Genomic DNA, 19745 nt, shown 5'->3' on the forward strand with positions numbered 1-19745 from the left:
GCTTAAATCCAAACAGAGGCCTTAAAACATCCTCAGACAGGCCAGGCGTGGTGGCTCAGGCCTGTAATCCCAGCACTTTGGGAGGCCGAGGCAGGTGGATCACGAGGTCGAGAGATCGAGACCATCCTGGTCAACATGGTGAAACCCCGTCTCTACTAAAAATAGAAAACATTAGCTGGGCATGGTGGCGCGTGCCTGTAATCCCAGCTACTCAGGAGGCTGAGGTAGGAGAATTGCCTGAACCCAGGAGGTGGAGGTTACGGTGAGCGGAGATCACGCCATTGCACTCCAGCCTGGGTAACAAGAGCGAAACTCTGTCTCAAAAAATAAAAAATAAAAAAACAAAACAAACAAACAAACAAACAAAAAACATCCTCAGGCACTGATAAAGGTATCTAAGCAACTTCTAGCCTAGATGTATGAGCTGGGCTTGAGCAAGAATCACCACCCATAATTCCTCAGCATAACTGTTATATAAATCTACCTTCCTTAGAGCTCTCCCAGAAATTTTGGTTATATCCCTGTCTTCAGGATGTGCATACCTTAGTTACAGTTCTTTTGGAGCTGCTCTGCCAGCTCAGCAGAACGAAACGTGTTTACAATCTGGCCGGAGCACGAACTGGGTCAGGTCTAGGGAGCAGAGCAGCAGAAACTCATACACCATCTTTAAGTCTTGACCAAAAGATAACTCATATTCAACTTCCCCCATGTCTCAAGGAGTATCTAATTTGATTTAAATGAACTATGTACAACCAGCAACAACAAATAAGCTCATGGAATAACATGACAGCAGCTCACCCTACCTCCCATAAGAAAAATAAAACAACAGGGAAGGAGTTCCTGTATTTGTGTGTGCATGGTTTCTATTTGTATTGTAAATAAAAACAAATAACTGATACTATAAACACATTTTTAAGCTTTATAAAATTTATGTACTTAATGATGTCACTGTGTTGGTTATAAAATTATATTTCAATTCATAAACTGCAGGACATCTTTGAGTACATAGAGATCCATCTCATTTTCCTAACTACATACTGATCTACTGAATTGATTTTCTGTAACCCATAACTTTACTAGTTCTAAATATTTTGTTTTTCCAAATTTCTATCAATTCTATAACACATGTGCTTATGCATCCATCGTTCTGCACTTGTGCTTTCTGAGAACATAAATTATTAGGTGTAGAATTGTGGCAAAGGGTACTTATATTCAAAATGCTGACAGGTAACACCACATTGCCCTCTAAAATGGCTTTCCTCTAATTTACCCTCTCAATATATGAAAATATGGTTTCTCACATCTGCAACAGTACTGGATATTATCCAAACTTTACATTCACACAGAATTTCTGCTGGTTTGTGTTGGTGGTGATGAGGACTTTTACAATCTGCATTTATCTGATTATTAGTGAGGTTGAGAACTTCCTCTAACTATTTTAATTTCTTCATCCAAGGATTTTTTGTTGACACGCTACACAAGACTGTGTACCTTATCCTTGCTGCTTTCCAACAGCCCTTTTGCAAGGGCTATATCCTTTTAAATGTATGTTTAGGATATCTCTCAGCCTGTCATATGGCTTTTAACTTCGCATACAGTATCTTATATCATGAAAAAGGTTTAAATCTTCTACATAGTCCCGTCATTCTCTCTTCATGGCTTCTGGACCGTGTCCTGCTTACCAAAGACTTCCGGGACCTAAAGGCACAGAAATACTCTACATCCTCCTCTACCATCTTAACAGTATTTCCTCTCATGTCTGTAATCAGTACAGAATAAACTTCTCTATAAGGAGTGAAATGTGATGCTGACTTTATCTCCAGTTGGATAACTGTCAAAGACATTTAATCTCCCCCAATAATACACCAAAAACACTTTTGCAATATAAAAAACTCATGGGATACGACCTTCTTTGTGATACCTAATATAACACTCAACATGAATTTCAGAATTGTCAGTGTAAAAGTAATCTACAAGATTACAATACTGAAACACCCATCTAGGATCATGTTATGGATCTCCATTTATTCAGAGCCTCTGTTCTCCATCAGCAGAGGCTAACAATTTCCTTTTGTATAAAACTAAGTAAATTCACCTATAATTTCATTTATTCCCCTTGGTTTGATATCACAGTTGACTTAACCTCATCAAAGAAGTGGGAGATTTTAAGAGAGAGAGAGAGAGAGAGAGAGAGAGAGAGAGAGAGAGTGTATGTTTTAATAAACTCCAGAACAACTTTACTAATGGATCCTTGGAACACTAGAATAAATCTGTGAACCCACATGTTGAAATGGGACTATATTAATTTCTCTTTCTTCATTTAAACATTAGTGACTTTTTTAACTTGACTAAATATAGTCTTGCATATATTCTCCCCAGAAATTCTAATTCTTTTGTTCATTTTATCCAGAGCTATATAGCCACTTCTTAAAACATGTTCTATGTATCAGGTCATAATTAGTTTCCTCACCAACAATGGAACACAGCCTTAATCATGAGAGTGTCACTGTGATGTTTTATTATAATACTAAATGTTAAGCACACTACATGTGCTCATCACTGTCTACCTTAGGATACTATTTTAAGTCAGGCTGGTTGCCTGTAATCCCAGCTACTTGGGAATGAGGTGGGAGGATCACTTGAGCACAAGAGTTTGAGACCAGCCTGGGTAACACAGGAAGACCCTATCTAAAAACTTTTTTTTAGTTTTAAAAAAAAGATACTGTTTTGGTTCCAACATTTTTACAATTGCCCTACTGCTTTCAAGAGTACACTGCTTAAAAATAATTTACATCAACTCTGAAGAATACTTACCTAACATTTACCAAGCATTTAGTATTAGTTGATAATTTTGCTAAGAACTTTATTATGCATCAAATATTTTAACTAGAGTTTTAAGAGACTAATTTAATTTGCATTTTTGAAAGATCACTGTGGCTATAATATTAATGCAAAAGGGATAAAAGAGGATACAAAAGTTTTAGAATTCATCGGTGTCCAAACTCTTGAATTCAATGACTTCTTTGTTATCTGTGTTGGTGTATCACTAAAATTACACACAGACTTTTTTTTTCTTAGCTCATTAAATATTGTTAATGTTAGTGTATTATATGTGTGGCACAAGACAATTTTTCTTCTTCCAGTGTGGCCCAGGGAAGACAAAAGGTTGTATGATGATTGAAACAGTCCAGATGAAATGACTGTGTTTCAGACTAGGGAACCAAAAGAGTGGATGAATTCCAAAAATATTTAGCAGGTATGTCGACAGGATCCAGTGATGTTGCAGGTGAGGAACAGCTGGATGCCTGAAAGGAACTCACTGATGAGGAAGGTATGCATTTTGTCTGAAGACGTTTGCACATTCTTAACATTTTAAAGACCTCTGTGTAGTATGAATTCTTCCATGTAAAGTGTTCAATCTGGCTGAGGGTTTTTCTTTATTTCTTACATTTATGTTTTTTAACCAATGGGATTTCTCTGATCAACAGTAAGGAATTGATGATAACTAAAGGCTTGGCCACATGCACTACATTCTTAAGGTTCTTTTCCAGTATGACCTCTTTGGTGATATATTAAGGACAACTTTCTTCTGAATGCCTTCCCACATTCAAAACACTGATAGGGCCTTTGGCCAGTGTGAAGTCTTTGATGTTGAGCACAGGATGAGCTATCACTAAAAGCCTTTCCACATTCAGTACATTTATAGGGTTTCTCTCCTGTATGAATTCTTTGATGTTGAGTAAGATTGGAAGTTTGGCTGAAGGCTTTCCCGCATTCATTACACTCATAAGGTTTCTCTCCTGTATGAGTCTTCTGATGTTGGGCAAGGTGTGATCTCTGTTTGAAAGCATTTCCACATTCAATACATTCATAAGGCTTCTCTCCAGTATGAATTCTCTGATGAGTAGCCAGCTGTGAACTGATTCTAAAAGCTTTTCCACATTCTTTACATTCATAGGGTTTTTCACCAGTATGAATTCTCAAATGACTAACAAGGTGTACATTCTGCCTAAAGGCTTTCCCACATTCCTTGCATTCATAAGGTTTCTCTCCAGAATGTACTCTTTGATGCTGAGTGAGTGATGCATGATGACTAAAGTCTTTCCCACAAGTATCACATTCATAAGGTTTCTCTCCTGTGTGAATTCTCTGATGTACAGTACGGGATGAACCAGAGCTGAAGGTTTTTCCACACACATCACATTTGTAAGGTTTCTCTCCTGTATGAATTCTCCTATGTAGAATAAGTCCTATGTGAACACTGAAGGCTTTCCCACAATCGATGCAATTAAAAGGCTTCTCTCCAGTATGATAACTCCTCCAGTGACGAATAAAAGATGTGTTATACCTAAAAGCCTTCCCGCACTCAATACATTCATAGGGTCTTTTGCCAGTGTGACATCTCTGATGTCGAGCAAAAGATGAGCCATCACTGAAGGCTTTGCCGCATTCTTTACATTCATAAGGTTTCTCTCCAGTATGAATTCTCTGATGCTGAGCAAGGTGTGCAGGCTGTCTGAAAGCTTTTCTACATTCCTTACATTTATATGGTTTTTCTCCAGTATGGATTCTTTGATGTTGAATAAGGTGTTCGCTCTGTTTGAAGGCCTTCCTACATTCTTTGCATTCAAAGAGTTTCTCTCCAGTATGTGTTCTGTGATGTTGAGCAAGGTGTTGCCTCTGCTTGAAGGCTTTCCCACATTCTTCACATTCATATGGTTTTTCACCAGTATGAATTCTATAATGAACAGTAAGGGATGAGCTATGGGTGAAGGTTTTGTCACATTCATTACATTTAAAAAGCTTCTTTCCTGCACAGACTTTCTTGCATTTTATTACCATAGAATTTTTGGAGAAGCATTTTTTATCTGATGTGTGATTATAAATACTCTCTTCCATGTTCTCCAGATGGATACATTTCCCAAATTTAGTATATTTGAATTCTGTTTCCTTAGTGAGGGTTTCTTTATGAGTGATTGTTTCTTGCTGGCTAAACATCTCTGGACTTCCCATCTGCTTCTCAAAAAGGTCTTCCCATTTCCAATTTTCTTCAAAAGTGGAACACTCAAGTCCATAGCTTGTAATTCCCTCCATGCATGCATCATCATAAATGAACTGCTTCAGAGGCAATTCCTGTGTCTCATATATAGATTCCCAATCTGAAAGATGTATATTAAAAAGTGAATGTTCCCTTTATCATGGGCCACAACATCATAAATGAACTGCTTCAGAGGTAATTCCTGTGTCTCATATATAGATTCCCAGTCTGAAAGATGTATATTAAAAAGTGAATGTTCCCTTTATCATGGGCTACAACAAAGGAGACATTGTGAAAAAGGTAATTTAAAAATATTTAATAAATCTCACAAAACCTGTGATGTACAGACATGTCAACTAGAAAGTAACCAGGGAGACTCTAAGAAATACAGAACACGGAAAAGGTGATTAAGAAAACTAAATGGGCCAGGTGTAGTGGTTCATGCCTATAATCCAGCATTTTGGGAGGCCAAGATGAATAGATTGCTTGGGCCCAGGAGTTCAAGACCAGCCTGGGCAGCATGGCAAAAACCCATCTCTGCAAAAAATACAAAAATTAGTCAAGTATGGTGGTGCATGCCTGTAGTCCCAGCTACTCAGGCAGCTGAGGTCAAAGGATCACTTGAGCCCAGGAGGTTGAGAGTGCAGTGAGCCATGATAGCCCTACTATACTACAGCCTGGGCAACAGAGCAAGACCCTGTCTCAAAAAAACAAAATTAAACAAAAAACTCAATGTAGGATGAAATCCTAGAGAAACAGTCTGCAATGGTAATATTTCATGCCTGTATTAACCTAACAGACTATAAATTAAGCTTTCTTCATCTACTCTCTTCCACTTGTAATTGGTTTTCATATATAATTATGTTAATTTTGTTGAAATACCAATATTGTATCACTACTGCTGCTCAAAAGTTTCTAGAGATCTCCAGTAACCACAAACCCTAAGGTCTGTGATTATCTTAGGATTTAGGTGAAATCCTACAGTTATCTTTTCATAATCAGAAAATGGTGTTCCCATGAAACCATCTACATGTTTCAATACACTGAATTCTTCAATTCTCAGATTCCCTGAACTTTAATCTGCATATTAAGAGATTTTTCTGTTCATCTTACTTTCAACAGCCTAGTATAATTATCACTTCTTAGACCATCTTTTTACTTTTTATTTTTTTAAAAAGAGTTTCATTCAGTTGTCCAGGCTAGAATGCACTGGCACGATCATAGTTCACTAACTCCTGGGCTTAAGCAATCTTCCCACCTTCTCTTGAGTAGCTAAGATTACAGGTGTAAGCCACTGTACCCAGTGCCTTAAGCTGCTTCTTAACAGGGTTTTATCATTTCCCCTTTTGAGGAAATGAATTTTATAATAACATATAGGTTGACATCACTACTTTTAGTCTCATTCATATTTACTACCACATAAGTAATAACTTTCTTATTTCCTGACCTAGAATATAAGTTCAGAGAAGGAATAAATGCAGTTTAAAAATTATGGCTACATCAGCCGGGTGCAGTGGCTCACGCCTGCAATCCCAGCACTTTGAGGGGCCAAAGCAAGTGGATCACCTGAGGTCAGGAGTTCAAGACCAGCCTGGCTAATGTGGTGAAACCCTGCCTCTACTGAAAAGACAAAATTAGCTGAGCCTGGTGGCACCTGCTTGTAATTCCAGCTACCTGGGAAGCTAAAGCAGGAGAATTGCTTGAACCCAGCAGGCAGAGGTTGTAGTGAGCCAAGACTGCACCATTGCACTCCAGCCTGGGTGACAAGAATAAAACTCCACAAAAAAATACTATTGCTACATCACTTACCATAGATAGGAGAAATCTGGGCATATATAAAAAGTCATCAGTAAAATGTAAAGAAATTTGTATTGAAGAGGTGATACTGCAAGAAAACCAGAGGGAAAGGTGGCTCATGCCTATAATCCCGGCACTTTGGGAGGTTGAGTAGGATGTGCCTTTGCTCCTCCTTCACTTTCTGCCATGACTGTGAGGCCTCCCTAGCCATGTGGAACTGTAAGTCAGTTAAACCTCTTTCCTTTATAAAGTACCCAGTCTCAGGTATGTTTTTATTAGTAGCGTGAGAACAGACTAATACACTTATAAACAACACTTATAACTAAATAGATTAATATACTTATAGAAAAATTAGCCAGGCATGGCTAATTTATTTCTCACAGATCTATAGACTGGGAAGTCTAAGACCAAGGCCCAGGCAGATGTGGCAGGGGCTGGCTCTCTCAGATGGTGCCTTCTTGCTGTTTCCTCACAAAGTGGAAGGGGCAAGGAAGCTCCTTCAAGGCCTTTTATAAAGATAATAATCCCATTCATGGTCCCTCATGACCTAATCACCTCCCAAGGTCCCCACCTACCATCATCATTCTAGAGAAGACGATTTCAACATGAATTTCAGGGGCACACGACCATTGAGACCAGGGCACCCATGCTTCAATAATTGAGGTAATGTAGCATTAATGAACTAATCACCTATAATTTTTCCTACACAGACAGACTGAAGAGAACAATACTAGACAAAGACACAGAAAGCTGAGTCCATCACCTACTGCTTTCTCACATTTTACTTTTTTGTCACATGAAGATTGTCTTCAACTCCAATTTCCTACAGAGAGCCACGATTGTTCCTAATTTTGTGGCCTTTTTTTTTTTAACAGACACTGAGATATCTTTACATACAATAATACTTATATCTACCCATTGACTCAGTATCCTACCAGACTTATAGCTTGTTCCTTTTCCCCTCTTCCACTTGCTCTCTACAGGGCCAATTATCAGGAAAGTTCCTTTCTATTTCTCTGTTTAAGGAAGATGCCATCTTCATATAACACTGAAGTATAAAGTGCATCTAAGCAGAGTCTATTTCCCTTCTGATGTGTGGGTATAGCCATTCCTTGTTATCCACAATGGATACAGTTCAAGACCCCAGTGGCTGCCAGAAACCTGGCATAACAGTGAACCCTATATTCACTACAAGCAACAGATCTGGAAAGCTAGATGAGATTAAGAGGCTAACAGGCAGGCACAGCATACAGCATGGATGTACTACGTAAAGAAATGACTCATGAGCTGGGCAGGACAGAACAGAAAGGTGCAAGACTTCACCATGAAACTCGGAATGGTGCACAACTTAAAACACATAAATTGTATATTTCTAGAATTTTCCATTTAACATTTTTGGAGAGCGGTGTACTGTGGGTAACAAATTGCAGAAGGCAAAGGTTTGACTAGGGGGACTCCTGTATTTGGAGGACACAAAAAGCTTAGAATCCAAATTATCCAAAATGTAAACCCCAAACACTATTACAGAAGGGAAAGAAGAATTTTATATAGGCATAAAATATTTTATCCAAAATGTCTTTTGAAACTTCCATTTCAGTGAGAGAGTCAGAATATAAACATCAAACAATAAACAAGTTAATTTTAGGCTTTCCTGAGTGTTAGGAAGAAAAGAAACAGTGATTTGGTGAATAGTTAAGTTACTGGGTTGGGATGGGTGAATGTTCATTACATAAGGTGGTTAGGGAAGGCCTCTGTTGAGATGCTTTTTTAGCTCTGACTTGATATTCAGGATAGACAGACTCAAGAGAGAAATATTCTGGGTAGAGGAAACAGGTAATGCAAATGCCTGTGCTAGTAAAAAGCTTGGTGAGTCCAGAAAAGTTGACTCTTGGGCTAGATGAACACTCATTCAAATTGACATTTGTAAAACACAGGTGGAGCAGGCAAAAGAATGATACTGCCTGTGACCCAGATGCAATCAGATTTAGAATTACCACCGGACCCATCTAGTCTCCCAAGGCTCTTGAGAAACTTAGTAGCTTGGTATACCTGCAACTCACTTGAAACATACTCTGGGTAATTCACATAATTTAGCAAACTCTGGACTAAAGTATGATGAAAAAGCTGAAAAGGAATAAAGAATGAGGTTATAAAAGAAGGAGCTGATCAGGGAGAGGTTAACAGGATTTAGATCTTTCCTATCTGATACAGGAGAGGAATGAAAGAGTCGCAGGGTACATTATAATTTGTAATCAGCCCCTAATTCAAGAATTAAGAAAGACTGAAGAAATACAGAAGGTTATATAAGTTTGTATGGCCAAGCAAAAGAGAGGATGGTAAGGAGCTGAATAAAGACTTTTGCAAAATAAAAATCTTAGAGATTTAAGGTTCTCTAATCTCTAGAGAATCTTAGTTATTGGAAAGAAGACAGTCAAGTAGAAGAGAAGATATCTGAGGGGCCCATGTTAAGCATTAAAGTTTCAGTTTTCTTCCCAGGCCTGTAAGGCTTATGAAGAGTTTCTGAGATGCTTAAGTTAGAAGGTATCACCTCTAAAAATGGCTGAGCTATTATGTCAAAAAGATTCCCCTCTCTGATTCTTCCACACTCACCTGAGAATGGGCTTCTTGTCATCTCACTTGTCATCTCCCAAGGCTCTCTCCCTTGCTCCAATAAGGAGATTACGTACGGCTTAGAAACACAAAGACCTGCATATAAAAAGATATGAAAATTGGCCATGTTTTGGGTTATTTCAGAACTAGAAATCAGTACCTTAATTCTGGTGGAATGCTACAGCAGGAATACTAGAGAAGAGATAAAGCACATTTGAAGGACAGACTACACAAAATTCTGGAATAGCCTAATGAGATTGCTAACAGTTAACTCTATGAACTCTTTATTAGGGGCTTGAGGGCAGAAATTTAGCCCGACATTTTCTGAATATTATCACCCAGTAGTAAATGAAGTATTTTAAAAGGTCCTTAGAAAACAGAGTTTGAAGTTCTGAGTTACTTGCCTGCTTTAAAAAAAAAAATCAATACTCTTCAGGAGAATATGACAGAATCCAGAGGCTCTACAGTGTTTTATTTATAGCATCCATAATAAAACTCAAAATTACTTGACATAAGAAAAGGAAAAAGTGAATCATGCCCATTAGAAAAAGCAAGCAATGGGACACTCACACTGCAATAACAAAGACATTGGAATTGGCACATGATTTTAAAACAGCTGTTATTATATAAATAATAATATGAAGGCAAATATACTTGTAATAAATGCACACACAGGAAATCTCAGAATAAAAACTCTAAGAAGAACCAAATAAATATTCTATAATTTAAAAAATATAACATCTGAAACTTAAACATTCACTAGAGTCAAGGAATTTGACTATAAATCAACAGCATTATCCAAACTGAGCTGGGCACGGTGGCTCACACCTGTAATCCCAGTACTCTGGGAGGCTGAGGTGGGTGGATCACCTGAGGTCGGAAGTTTGAGACCAACCTGGGCAACATCGTGAAACCCCATCTCTACGAAAAATACAAAAATTAGCTGGGTATGGTGGTGAGCACCTGTAATCACAGCTACCTGGGAGGCTAAGGCAAGAGAATTGCTTGGACCTGGGAGATGGTGAGCCAAGATTATGTCACTGCACTCCAGCCTGTGTGACAGAATGAGACTCTGTCTCAAAAAAAAAAAAAAAAAAAAAAAAAAAAGGAGGGGGGAGAAATTATCCCATCTGAGAAACAGAGAGCAAAGATTTAAAAAAGTGAAACAATCCTTAGTTACCCAGGGCACAATATCAAACAATCTAGCATGTGTGCAACTCAAGTCCCAAAACAGAAAAGAACAGAAATACTTTGAAGAAATAATGGCTAAAAATTTGGTTTAAGATATAAACTTCGTTTCAAGAAGCTCAATGAACCACAAGCATAATCAAAAGAAAAGGGCTTCTAGAGAACAAAAAGCTAATCTAGTCCATGAGGTAGCCCCAGTGCTTAGAAGAAAGGTCCATATAAATTTCCCTAAGAGTAAATGATCTGAAGCCATTTTCACAGTTTGTGTCTTCCTGGTTTACTTTTCACAAGTTAATACAAAGATACAGATTTTAAAAGTGACATTCTGAACTTGTAGTAATCTAGCTATATTCTTTGTGAATGCTGTTATTATCTAGCGGTGATAATAATTCTTCAGGAGAGAGACACCAAGGAAACCCAGGAGACTGGTGAGATTCATAATGCGTCCTATGTTTCCAACTGCCTTAAGGGTGTATGCATGGAATATCTCATATTCACAAAATTCACTAACTCTAAATCTCCAGTTTTCTTCAATCCCCTCAATACCCTCTGTTTCTCAGATTCCATTCCTAGATTCCATTCTGACCTACGTATAATAAAAGCAAATTTAATAATACATAAAAACATAAAAGTTCCTTAAAGGTAGACTATGAAGGAGGGAAAAGATCCTCACCAAGTGATACCAGGCTCTGATAGTTCTCCAACATCATACTCCTGTATAATCGCTTCTGAGCAGGGTTCATCCATTGCCATTCTTCCTGGGAAAAATCTATTGCTACATCCTTGAATGTCACCAAGTCCTGAAGTAACAAATATATTCTTAACCAACCAATGCTCATGTCCAACGATAACTCCGAGTTGATCCAAAACGTCTCTACTTCATGTGATAAATAACTCATAGAAGATAAAAAACACAAATATGAAGATACACCGGAAAATAGTACTTATTGAAGTATTTAACTGCATTGGGTACAATGGTGCTAATCCATTCTGAACACAGGGAAATATGGGTGCGTAACTACTTGGCAGTGAAAAGGGCTTCGAGGAAGAACACATATCTGTATTGAACCTTTAAGAGCATAAAAAGGGCTGGGCGTGGTAGCTCACACCTGTAATCTTAGCACTTTGGGAAGCCAAGGTGGGCAGATCATAAGGTCAGGAGTTCCAGACCAACCTAGCCAACATGGTAAAACCCCATCTCTACTAAAAATACAAAAAATTAGCTGGGCATGGTGGTGCATGCCTATAATCCCAGCTACTCGGGAGGCTGAGGCAGAAGAATTGCTTGAACCCAGGAGGCAGAAGTTGGGGTGAGCAGAGATCATGCCATTGCACTCCAGCCTGGGCGACAGAGCAAGACTCGTCTCAAAAAAAAAACAGCTTAAGAAGAATATCTAAATCGATATTTTTCAAATGATACTCCGTGCAATCCACATTTTATTGGCAGGGATAGGGGAAAGGTATTAAGCCGATGTGGCTGACTTTTTCCCCCACAAAACAATAAAAACACATTTAGAATGCACTTTTCTTATGTATGTATCAGTGAATACTGTGTTTTCCACCCATGGTTGGTTGTACTCACAGTTGCAGAACAAAATGAAATTGAAGTTATAACTTTTAAATGTTCTTAGATTAAAATTAATGACCAGTTATAACCAGTAGGTTGTAAGAAATTTTAAAAGTTATCGTGGGCATTTTTCACCTTCAGATTTTTTCCATTGAAAATGAGTATCTTCTTAACGTCAGTGCCTAATTTGTAAAGTTATCAAAAATATAACTAAATAGGGCCGGGCGCGGTGGCTCAAGCCTGTAATCCCAGCACTTTGGGAGGCCGAGGCGGGTGGATCACGAGGTTGAGAGATCGAGACCATCCTGGTCAACATGGTGAAACCCCGTCTCTACTAAAAATACAAAAAATTAGCTGGGCATGGTGGCACATGCCTGTAATCCCAGCTACGCAGGAGGCTGAGGCAGGAGAATTGCCTGAACCCAGGAGACGGAGGTTGCAGTGAGCCGAGATCGCGCCATTGCACTCCAGCCTGGGTAACAAGAGCGAAACTCTGCTTCAAAAAAAAAAAAAAAAAATATATAACTAAATAAAGACAAGGTTATGAGCACAATATTCTAATATGCTTTTAAACAGGAATCTCTGTATCCTGTCTTTGTTCTAAAGATTGGCATTTAAAAGCAAATTTTAAACGGATATTCAATGTATGGGACTTTAGAAGATATAAACACCTTTAGAAGAATGTTTGCTATTATTACATATAAAAGAATTACACAATTGTTTAAGCTTCTCTGTGAACTCATGGTTTTCCTAAATTCTAGTTTTCATCTAGTGAGTTGAGAACTAAGAACCACCATTTACATATTCTTATCAAATGAAATGAGATGAATTCCTCAATGCAAGCAAAAGCTGCTCACAATCTTTCCAATATTTAGGATAATTTTGGTGACTATTAAGGAAATAGGAGCTTTGGCTGTTCCCACAGAAAAAATTGATTGCTTTTGATTCTGGTGCTCATGTTTAATAATTTGGTATATATACTACCAGACTTACCAATATCTACAGAATAACTTTATATATATGCATACATGTATATCTAGTAATTTTTTTAACTGATAATGCTATGATGAATGAAGTAAATCCCAATGGATCTGAAGAGCTTGTAATCTTGTAATTCTTTTTTCTTTTTAAGAAAAAAAGCATTTATTACAAGGTATCAGAAAATTTATGAAATTTCCAGGAGTATTAAGACTAAATTAATTAAGACTAAATAAACGACTTAAATAAATAAATGAGGAAAATAGGCAAATATTCAGAAGATTTCTAAATGATTTATGTTTGCCCTTGCCAACAGTATAGTATGGAAAAGTGAGGGAAAAAGAGTAACCTTATTATAGAGAAATCTGACAAACACTCCCTCAAAGTTAATTAACACTGATTAACATTAACAGTAATAAACAGTAATAAACAGAGTGCACTCCTGATTTGATGTGATGAAAAAAGAACTTTACCTCTCTGCAATCTTCCTCCCCAAAATACATTACCCTAGTCTAATCATGAAAAAACATCAGATTTGAGACATTCTACAAAATATCTGAGTATTCCTCAATGCTGACAAGGTTATCAATAAGCAAAGTATAAAAAACTATCACAGCTAAGAGGAGTCTTAAGAAATGTGACTACTGGCCGGGCGCGGTGGCTCAAGCCTGTAATCCCAGCACTTTGGGAGGCCAAGGCGGGTGGATCACGAGGTCAAGAGATCGAGACCATCCTGGTCAACATGGTGAAACCCCATCTCTACTAAAAATACTAAAAATTAGCTGGGCATGGTGGCATGTGCCTGTAATCCCAGCTACTCAGGAGGCTGAGGTAGGAGAATTGCCTGAACCCAGGAGGCGGAGGTTGCGGTGAGGCGAGATCGCGCCATTGCACTCCAGCCTGGGTAACAAGAGCGAAACTCCGTCTCAAAAAAAAAAAAAAATATGACTACTAAATGTGGGGAGAAATGACAGATACAGGTGAGGGGAAGGAAGGCAGCAAACCACACTGCCATGTGTGTACCTATGCAACAATCTTGCATGTTCTTCACATGTACCCCAAAACCTAAAATGCAATAAAAATAAATAAATAAATAAAAAGAAAGAAATATGACTACTAAATGTAATGTAGTTTCCCAGATATGATCCTGGAACAGAAAAAGGACATTAGCTAAAACCTAAGAAAACCTGGCCAGGTGCAGTGGCTCACACTTACAATCCCAGCACTTTGGGAGGCCGAGGCCAGTGGATCACTTGAGACCAGTGAAATCACTTGAGGCCAAAAGCTTCAGACTAGCCTACACAGCATGGCAAGGACAACATGGCAAAACCCAAATGGGCTGTATGCAGTGGTGCATGTCTATAATCCCAGCTACTCAGGCGGCTGAGGCATGAGAATCACTTGAATTGGCGGAGCAGGTTATAGTGAACCATGATCCTGCTACTGCACTCCAGCCTGGGCGACAGAGTAAAACTCTGTCTCAAAAAAAATTAATTAATTAAATTAAATTAAAAAGTTAAGAAAAGGAAAGAAGATCTAAACTAAGCATGAACTTTAGTCACTAATAATGTATCAATATTGGTTCATTAATTTTAACAAATGTACCACACTAATGTAAGATGTTAATAGGGAAAGCTTCGTGTGATATAAAATTTCTCTACACCATCTCTACAATTTTTCCACAAACCTAAAACTATTCTAAAAAATAAAAATTTTAAGTAAACCTTCTCAAGAGGAAGACATCAAAGCTTCAAATTATTTTTTAAAAAAATATAAAGTCTAGCACTAAACCCAAAATGAGGCATTTAAGACAAAAATCAAGATAATTTTCAAAAAATCAGAAAATAGAAACACACAAGAGATCCAGATAATGGAATTATCCAACAAGGATATCAAAATATTATGAAAATATTTTTAAGGAGCTAAAATGGAAGAGTGAATTCAAGAAGAAAACAGAAAATTACATAAAATAATTAAATAGAAGTTCTAGACTATGTATTCAATAACAGAAGTTAAGAATTCCATTATGATCTTAACAGGAGATTAGAGTGTTAAAGAGAGAATTAAAGCATAAGTGGCATATAAATAACTGTGAAAAATAACATTTATATAATTGTAATCTTAGAAAAAGGAAAGTTTCAGAATATTTGAAAAGATAGTGGTTGAAAAATTTCCAAATTGATGAAAGACAGTAAGCTATCCTGAACACTGACTGAAAACAAAAATAATGAGAATGTTCAAAGTCTATCAAAAAAGTATGTATGTGAGCATTTCAAGTGGTGGGGTTAAAAATGCACTGTATGTTTATCAGCTATAGTGTTAGTAGGTTACTAGACAATTTCTAAAACTAAAATAATCAAGAAATAGTGTACAGAACATTATTCAGCAATATGAGGTTAAACATCAAAACCAAAGACAGTAAGTGGTATTGTGGAGATCCCAACTTCCTTCTATAGGGCATACTGTCGGGGGGGTAGGGGAAAAAATCCTGTTGTGTTAACTGGTGCTTGTGACTTCAGATAGAATTTTAATGACAACATCAGGCACATGAACTCTAAAAGGTCTTTATCTTTGGAAAATTATGTTAGATAATTCACAAAATGGTTTTAATGCTGAGAAAGACACAGATGCCCAGAATCCATGTAAATATTGTAAAATATCTGATGAACTCTGACAGTGGAAGAAAGAAAAGCAGTGTTTCAAAATTAATTTAACATAATTTTCAATATGAAACATATAATTAAATTAATTAAGCAATAATTATGGACATCTGACACTCATGCATGTCATGAAAACATATTTTCCACTTAGAAAAAATGTAAAGGGAATTTCACAACGGGAGAATTAAGGGTTCTTTTTGAATACATGGTTCCTTATACATGTGCAGTATGATGGTATTTAAAAATTAAAAGATTAAAAGCAGAAATTCAAGTAAAAAACGGAGTGTAGTACAGCAACAAAACCAAATATTCACAGGAATTTAGTGCATGATATAGGGGGCATTTCAAATTAGAATGAGATGAATAATTCAATTAATGACATTGTGCCAACTTGAAAAATAAATCTCTGCCTTACTTTTTATAAATTATACATTTAATGTAAAAATTTAACATAAAAATCTAATGTAAATTAAGTTTAACATAAAAATTCAACGTAATTTCAGCCCTGTCATGATAGAAAAACCACAAAAATCAAGTCTAAGCTTACCAGAAACTTAACTATGAAGGACAAAACGAATCTTAGAAGAAAAAGAGGACTTAAAGATAGACAAAAATTTCACCAACAGGACACAGAAAACCATTAACGTTGAAGGGAAGAAAGTATTTATGTATATACAAAGGCATAACATGGCTCTAAATGAAATAGAAGTTGAGAATAACTTCTTAAAAGAACTGGGAGGAAAGAGTGAAATTTGTTTTTGAATTTTGTATCATGTGAACATATCACCTATTTAAATTTATAAAATCTGCAAAAATTAAGTACAACAAGATTCTTCAAGTGAACAAATGAGTTTGGAAATTCATACTTAAAATGTAAAGAAAAAATTTTAAAGAATTTATCTTAAAGACATAATTAGAGATTTGGACAAAAAGTTAGCTAGAGGAATAATTCCTGATGTATTCTATGTATAGGAGAGGCACTGGATACACACTTAACCTGGAATCCAACTCACTAGTACTAAGATGTCCATATGTATATTCCATACAACATAAATCAAGTCTTTTCACAAGGGTCAACACTAAATTTAAAATGTACACAAGGTGGGAAGAGGAACCTCAGAAGGGCCTCCATGACTTTGTATACAGTTATTACTCAATAATTAGGTAATTAAAGACAGTGGCCCCTGAGACAAGTGGGAACTAGGCTCTTGGACTTTTAATCAGGGAATTTTCCATTACATATAAGTCCTAAACAGAAAGACTGCCTTTCATGAAGAGAAAGAAAATTTCAACTAACCTGGGATATGACTTTTAATACTTCAACATTCATTTTTGCCTTCTCTTCTGGTCTCTCTCTTGAAGAACAGTGTCTTGGGAGGGCAAGGCTGAAGGAAGGGAAAGCTTAGTGAGAGATGAAAGGTTGCTGCATTTCCAGAATCACTAGCCTAAAACTGTCTTCTTCTTCCCAGCCTTGGTTGGTCCATTTTCACATAACTGGGTATGAGCAACCTATGGCCACTGAAGAGCCATAACTTAAATAACTTTTTTTTCATGCTTGAGGTCCTAAATTTAATCTTTTTCCAAGAGCTGCCTTCCCATTCTTTGATCTCATTATGAATAAAAATAGATGTATTAAGTACTCTGCATGGATTATATTCTCTCACTTTATTTTGAAATAATCCTACAAAAGAGTTATTGCCTCTATTTCACAGGTAAAGGTGAAGTCATTCTCTTCTTGGGTCTCTGCCTCATGCTTTGAAAAGTCTACTGTTCGAAAATCTAACCCCTTTTTGAGCCAGATGGATGGGTTTTCGGGGGAAAAAAAAAAAGAAAAGAAAATATAAAATGTGACTCCCAAATGCCAACAGAGGCCAGGGTTATCCTCCGTCTTCACTCAACCCCCCATCGCCCTCCCGGAAATGTTTCACTTTCCTCACCCTGAAACAATGAATGGAACCTTTAGCACTCACTTCTGCCACTTTCACTCTCACCTCTGTCCCAGCCCCTTTATTTACACTCCTGTCACAAATAATTGAGGGTGTCTCTTGCTTCAGTTAGGAGCTTCAGTAACCCCAGCTTTTGTTTCTTACTGAAGCTCTTAGATTGGCGACAGGAATTCTATTCCACCATTCCTATCCTGGCAACACACAACTCCGAACAGCCACACTCATGAAGAATCCAATCCTATCAATCTTCCAAGTAGTCTCTCCATACACAGCAGTCATACAGGGCCACAATTACAGGTATACAGGGTGACATACAAACACTAACACAGGTTTCCTGGTCACACAGAGGACACAATCACAAGTACCCCAAAACAAGCACACAGAGTCATATTTCCATTGTCTGCGAACATGAATATAAGCACACATGGTGATTCACTAACACCTTCACACATAGCCCTAATCTTATTTCTCTCACACACATAGCTCGCTGTCCCTTATCTCTGTCTCACTCACACATGCAAGGTCCACAGCCTCACAGAGTTTATATTTGTAAAGCCTTGTGAGTAACACCATGGTTCACATAGTTTCTTTCTCACCCATTTTAGTCTCTGACACAACAACATCACTAGTCTTTCCCTCTTTCAAACACACAAACATGATGGTTTCTCATACATACACATTCACTGGTACCTTTCAGAGGCCTCAATTACTCACACACTCCAGTATGTCACACAGATACACAAACACACTCTGGCCTCTCACATTCCAACTACTTTATCAAACCACACATAATACCTAGTGGTCACTCTCACTCCAATCTTTTTCATGCTGTGATACATTCTCCCACAACCTCCCAGGCCAGACACAGAGACACACTCCAGTCTCTCACATACCCACTGGTCTCTCACACACTCACACCAACATATCTCAGTCTCTCACAATCACTGAACTCTGTCTAGTCCCTTGCTTTTACTCAGACACACACATGATCTTTCTCAGACTCCAGGGAGTCCCATTATTGTTAATCTTTTACACAGGCACATCTGTTTCTCTCAGACATTGATATACCCTGGTCTCGCACTCTGGATTCTCACAATCCAGTCCCTGATAACACACTCAGGTGACAAAGAGGAAAAACAAACTTTTCCCCTACTCTACTCTCCCAACACAAAACAGTTATAAGACCAGATGTGTGGGCGTCTTCAAACACACACACCAGGCAAGCAATAAATTCTTCAGTGAATATCAGTTGGGTGACCTCTTGGGTAACTCAATTCTGATACTATCTACCTGGAGATAGCATAAGATCCCAGAGGTTGAGGGCTCAGTCCTAGAAAATTGCTCCCCACTTCCAATGCCAATTGCAAGCCCCAGGTTGTTTTGCCTGTGCTTCTGACTGACTGGCTATAAATCAGGGTTCCTATGACCCCTTCCTTGCATTCAGTTAATTTGCTAGGGCAGCTAACAGAACTTAAGGAAACATGTTTGTAATGATAAAGGATATTACAAAGGAAGTGAAGAAATGCATAGGACAAGGTTATGTAGGGTAGGGCTCATCCTACAGGAACCTCCATTGTTAAGCTAACTGGAAGTGCGCTGAACCCAGTCCTTTTGGGTTTTTATGGACACTTCGTTCCTTAGGCATGACTGGTTAAATCACTGACCACTGATGATCAGTTTAACTTGTGGCTCCCTTTCCTCTCCCTGGAGATTGAGGATGGGGCTGATAATCCCAACCCTCTAATCTTGCGTAAGTCTTTCTGTTCACCAGCCCTTACCATGATCTACCTACAGGCTGCCAGCCTACCAATCATTAGCATACAAAAAGATACTTAATACTTTGGAGATTCCAAGGATATTAGAAGTTGTATGCCAAAAAACATAAATTTGACTCATACTTTGATCGCCTCCCTCTCTCTCACAAACTCACCGCAACAAACCGGTCTCACTCTTTGGACTCT

At 37.7% G+C, this 19745-nt stretch overlaps 1 protein-coding gene across 1 annotated transcript in view; it reads right to left on the reverse strand.

Moving 5' to 3' along the window:
• Positions 1-2849: 2849 nt before the first annotated feature.
• Positions 2850-19745, reverse strand: part of ZNF471 (zinc finger protein 471) — a 42876-nt gene continuing 25980 nt past the window's right edge. The window contains exons 4-7 of the mRNA XM_003944028.4: positions 17136-17223; positions 11307-11433; positions 9446-9541; positions 2850-5159 (exon numbers count right to left, since the gene is read on the reverse strand). Coding sequence (XP_003944077.2) covers positions 3535-5159; positions 9446-9541; positions 11307-11433; positions 17136-17168 — 1881 coding nt within the window. The 5' untranslated portion in view covers positions 17169-17223 and the 3' untranslated portion in view covers positions 2850-3534. The remainder of the gene's footprint in view (positions 5160-9445; positions 9542-11306; positions 11434-17135; positions 17224-19745) is intronic.

The sequence above is a fragment of the Saimiri boliviensis genome, chromosome 14 (assembly GCF_048565385.1).
Source record: "Saimiri boliviensis isolate mSaiBol1 chromosome 14, mSaiBol1.pri, whole genome shotgun sequence".
NCBI lineage: Eukaryota > Metazoa > Chordata > Mammalia > Primates > Cebidae > Saimiri > Saimiri boliviensis.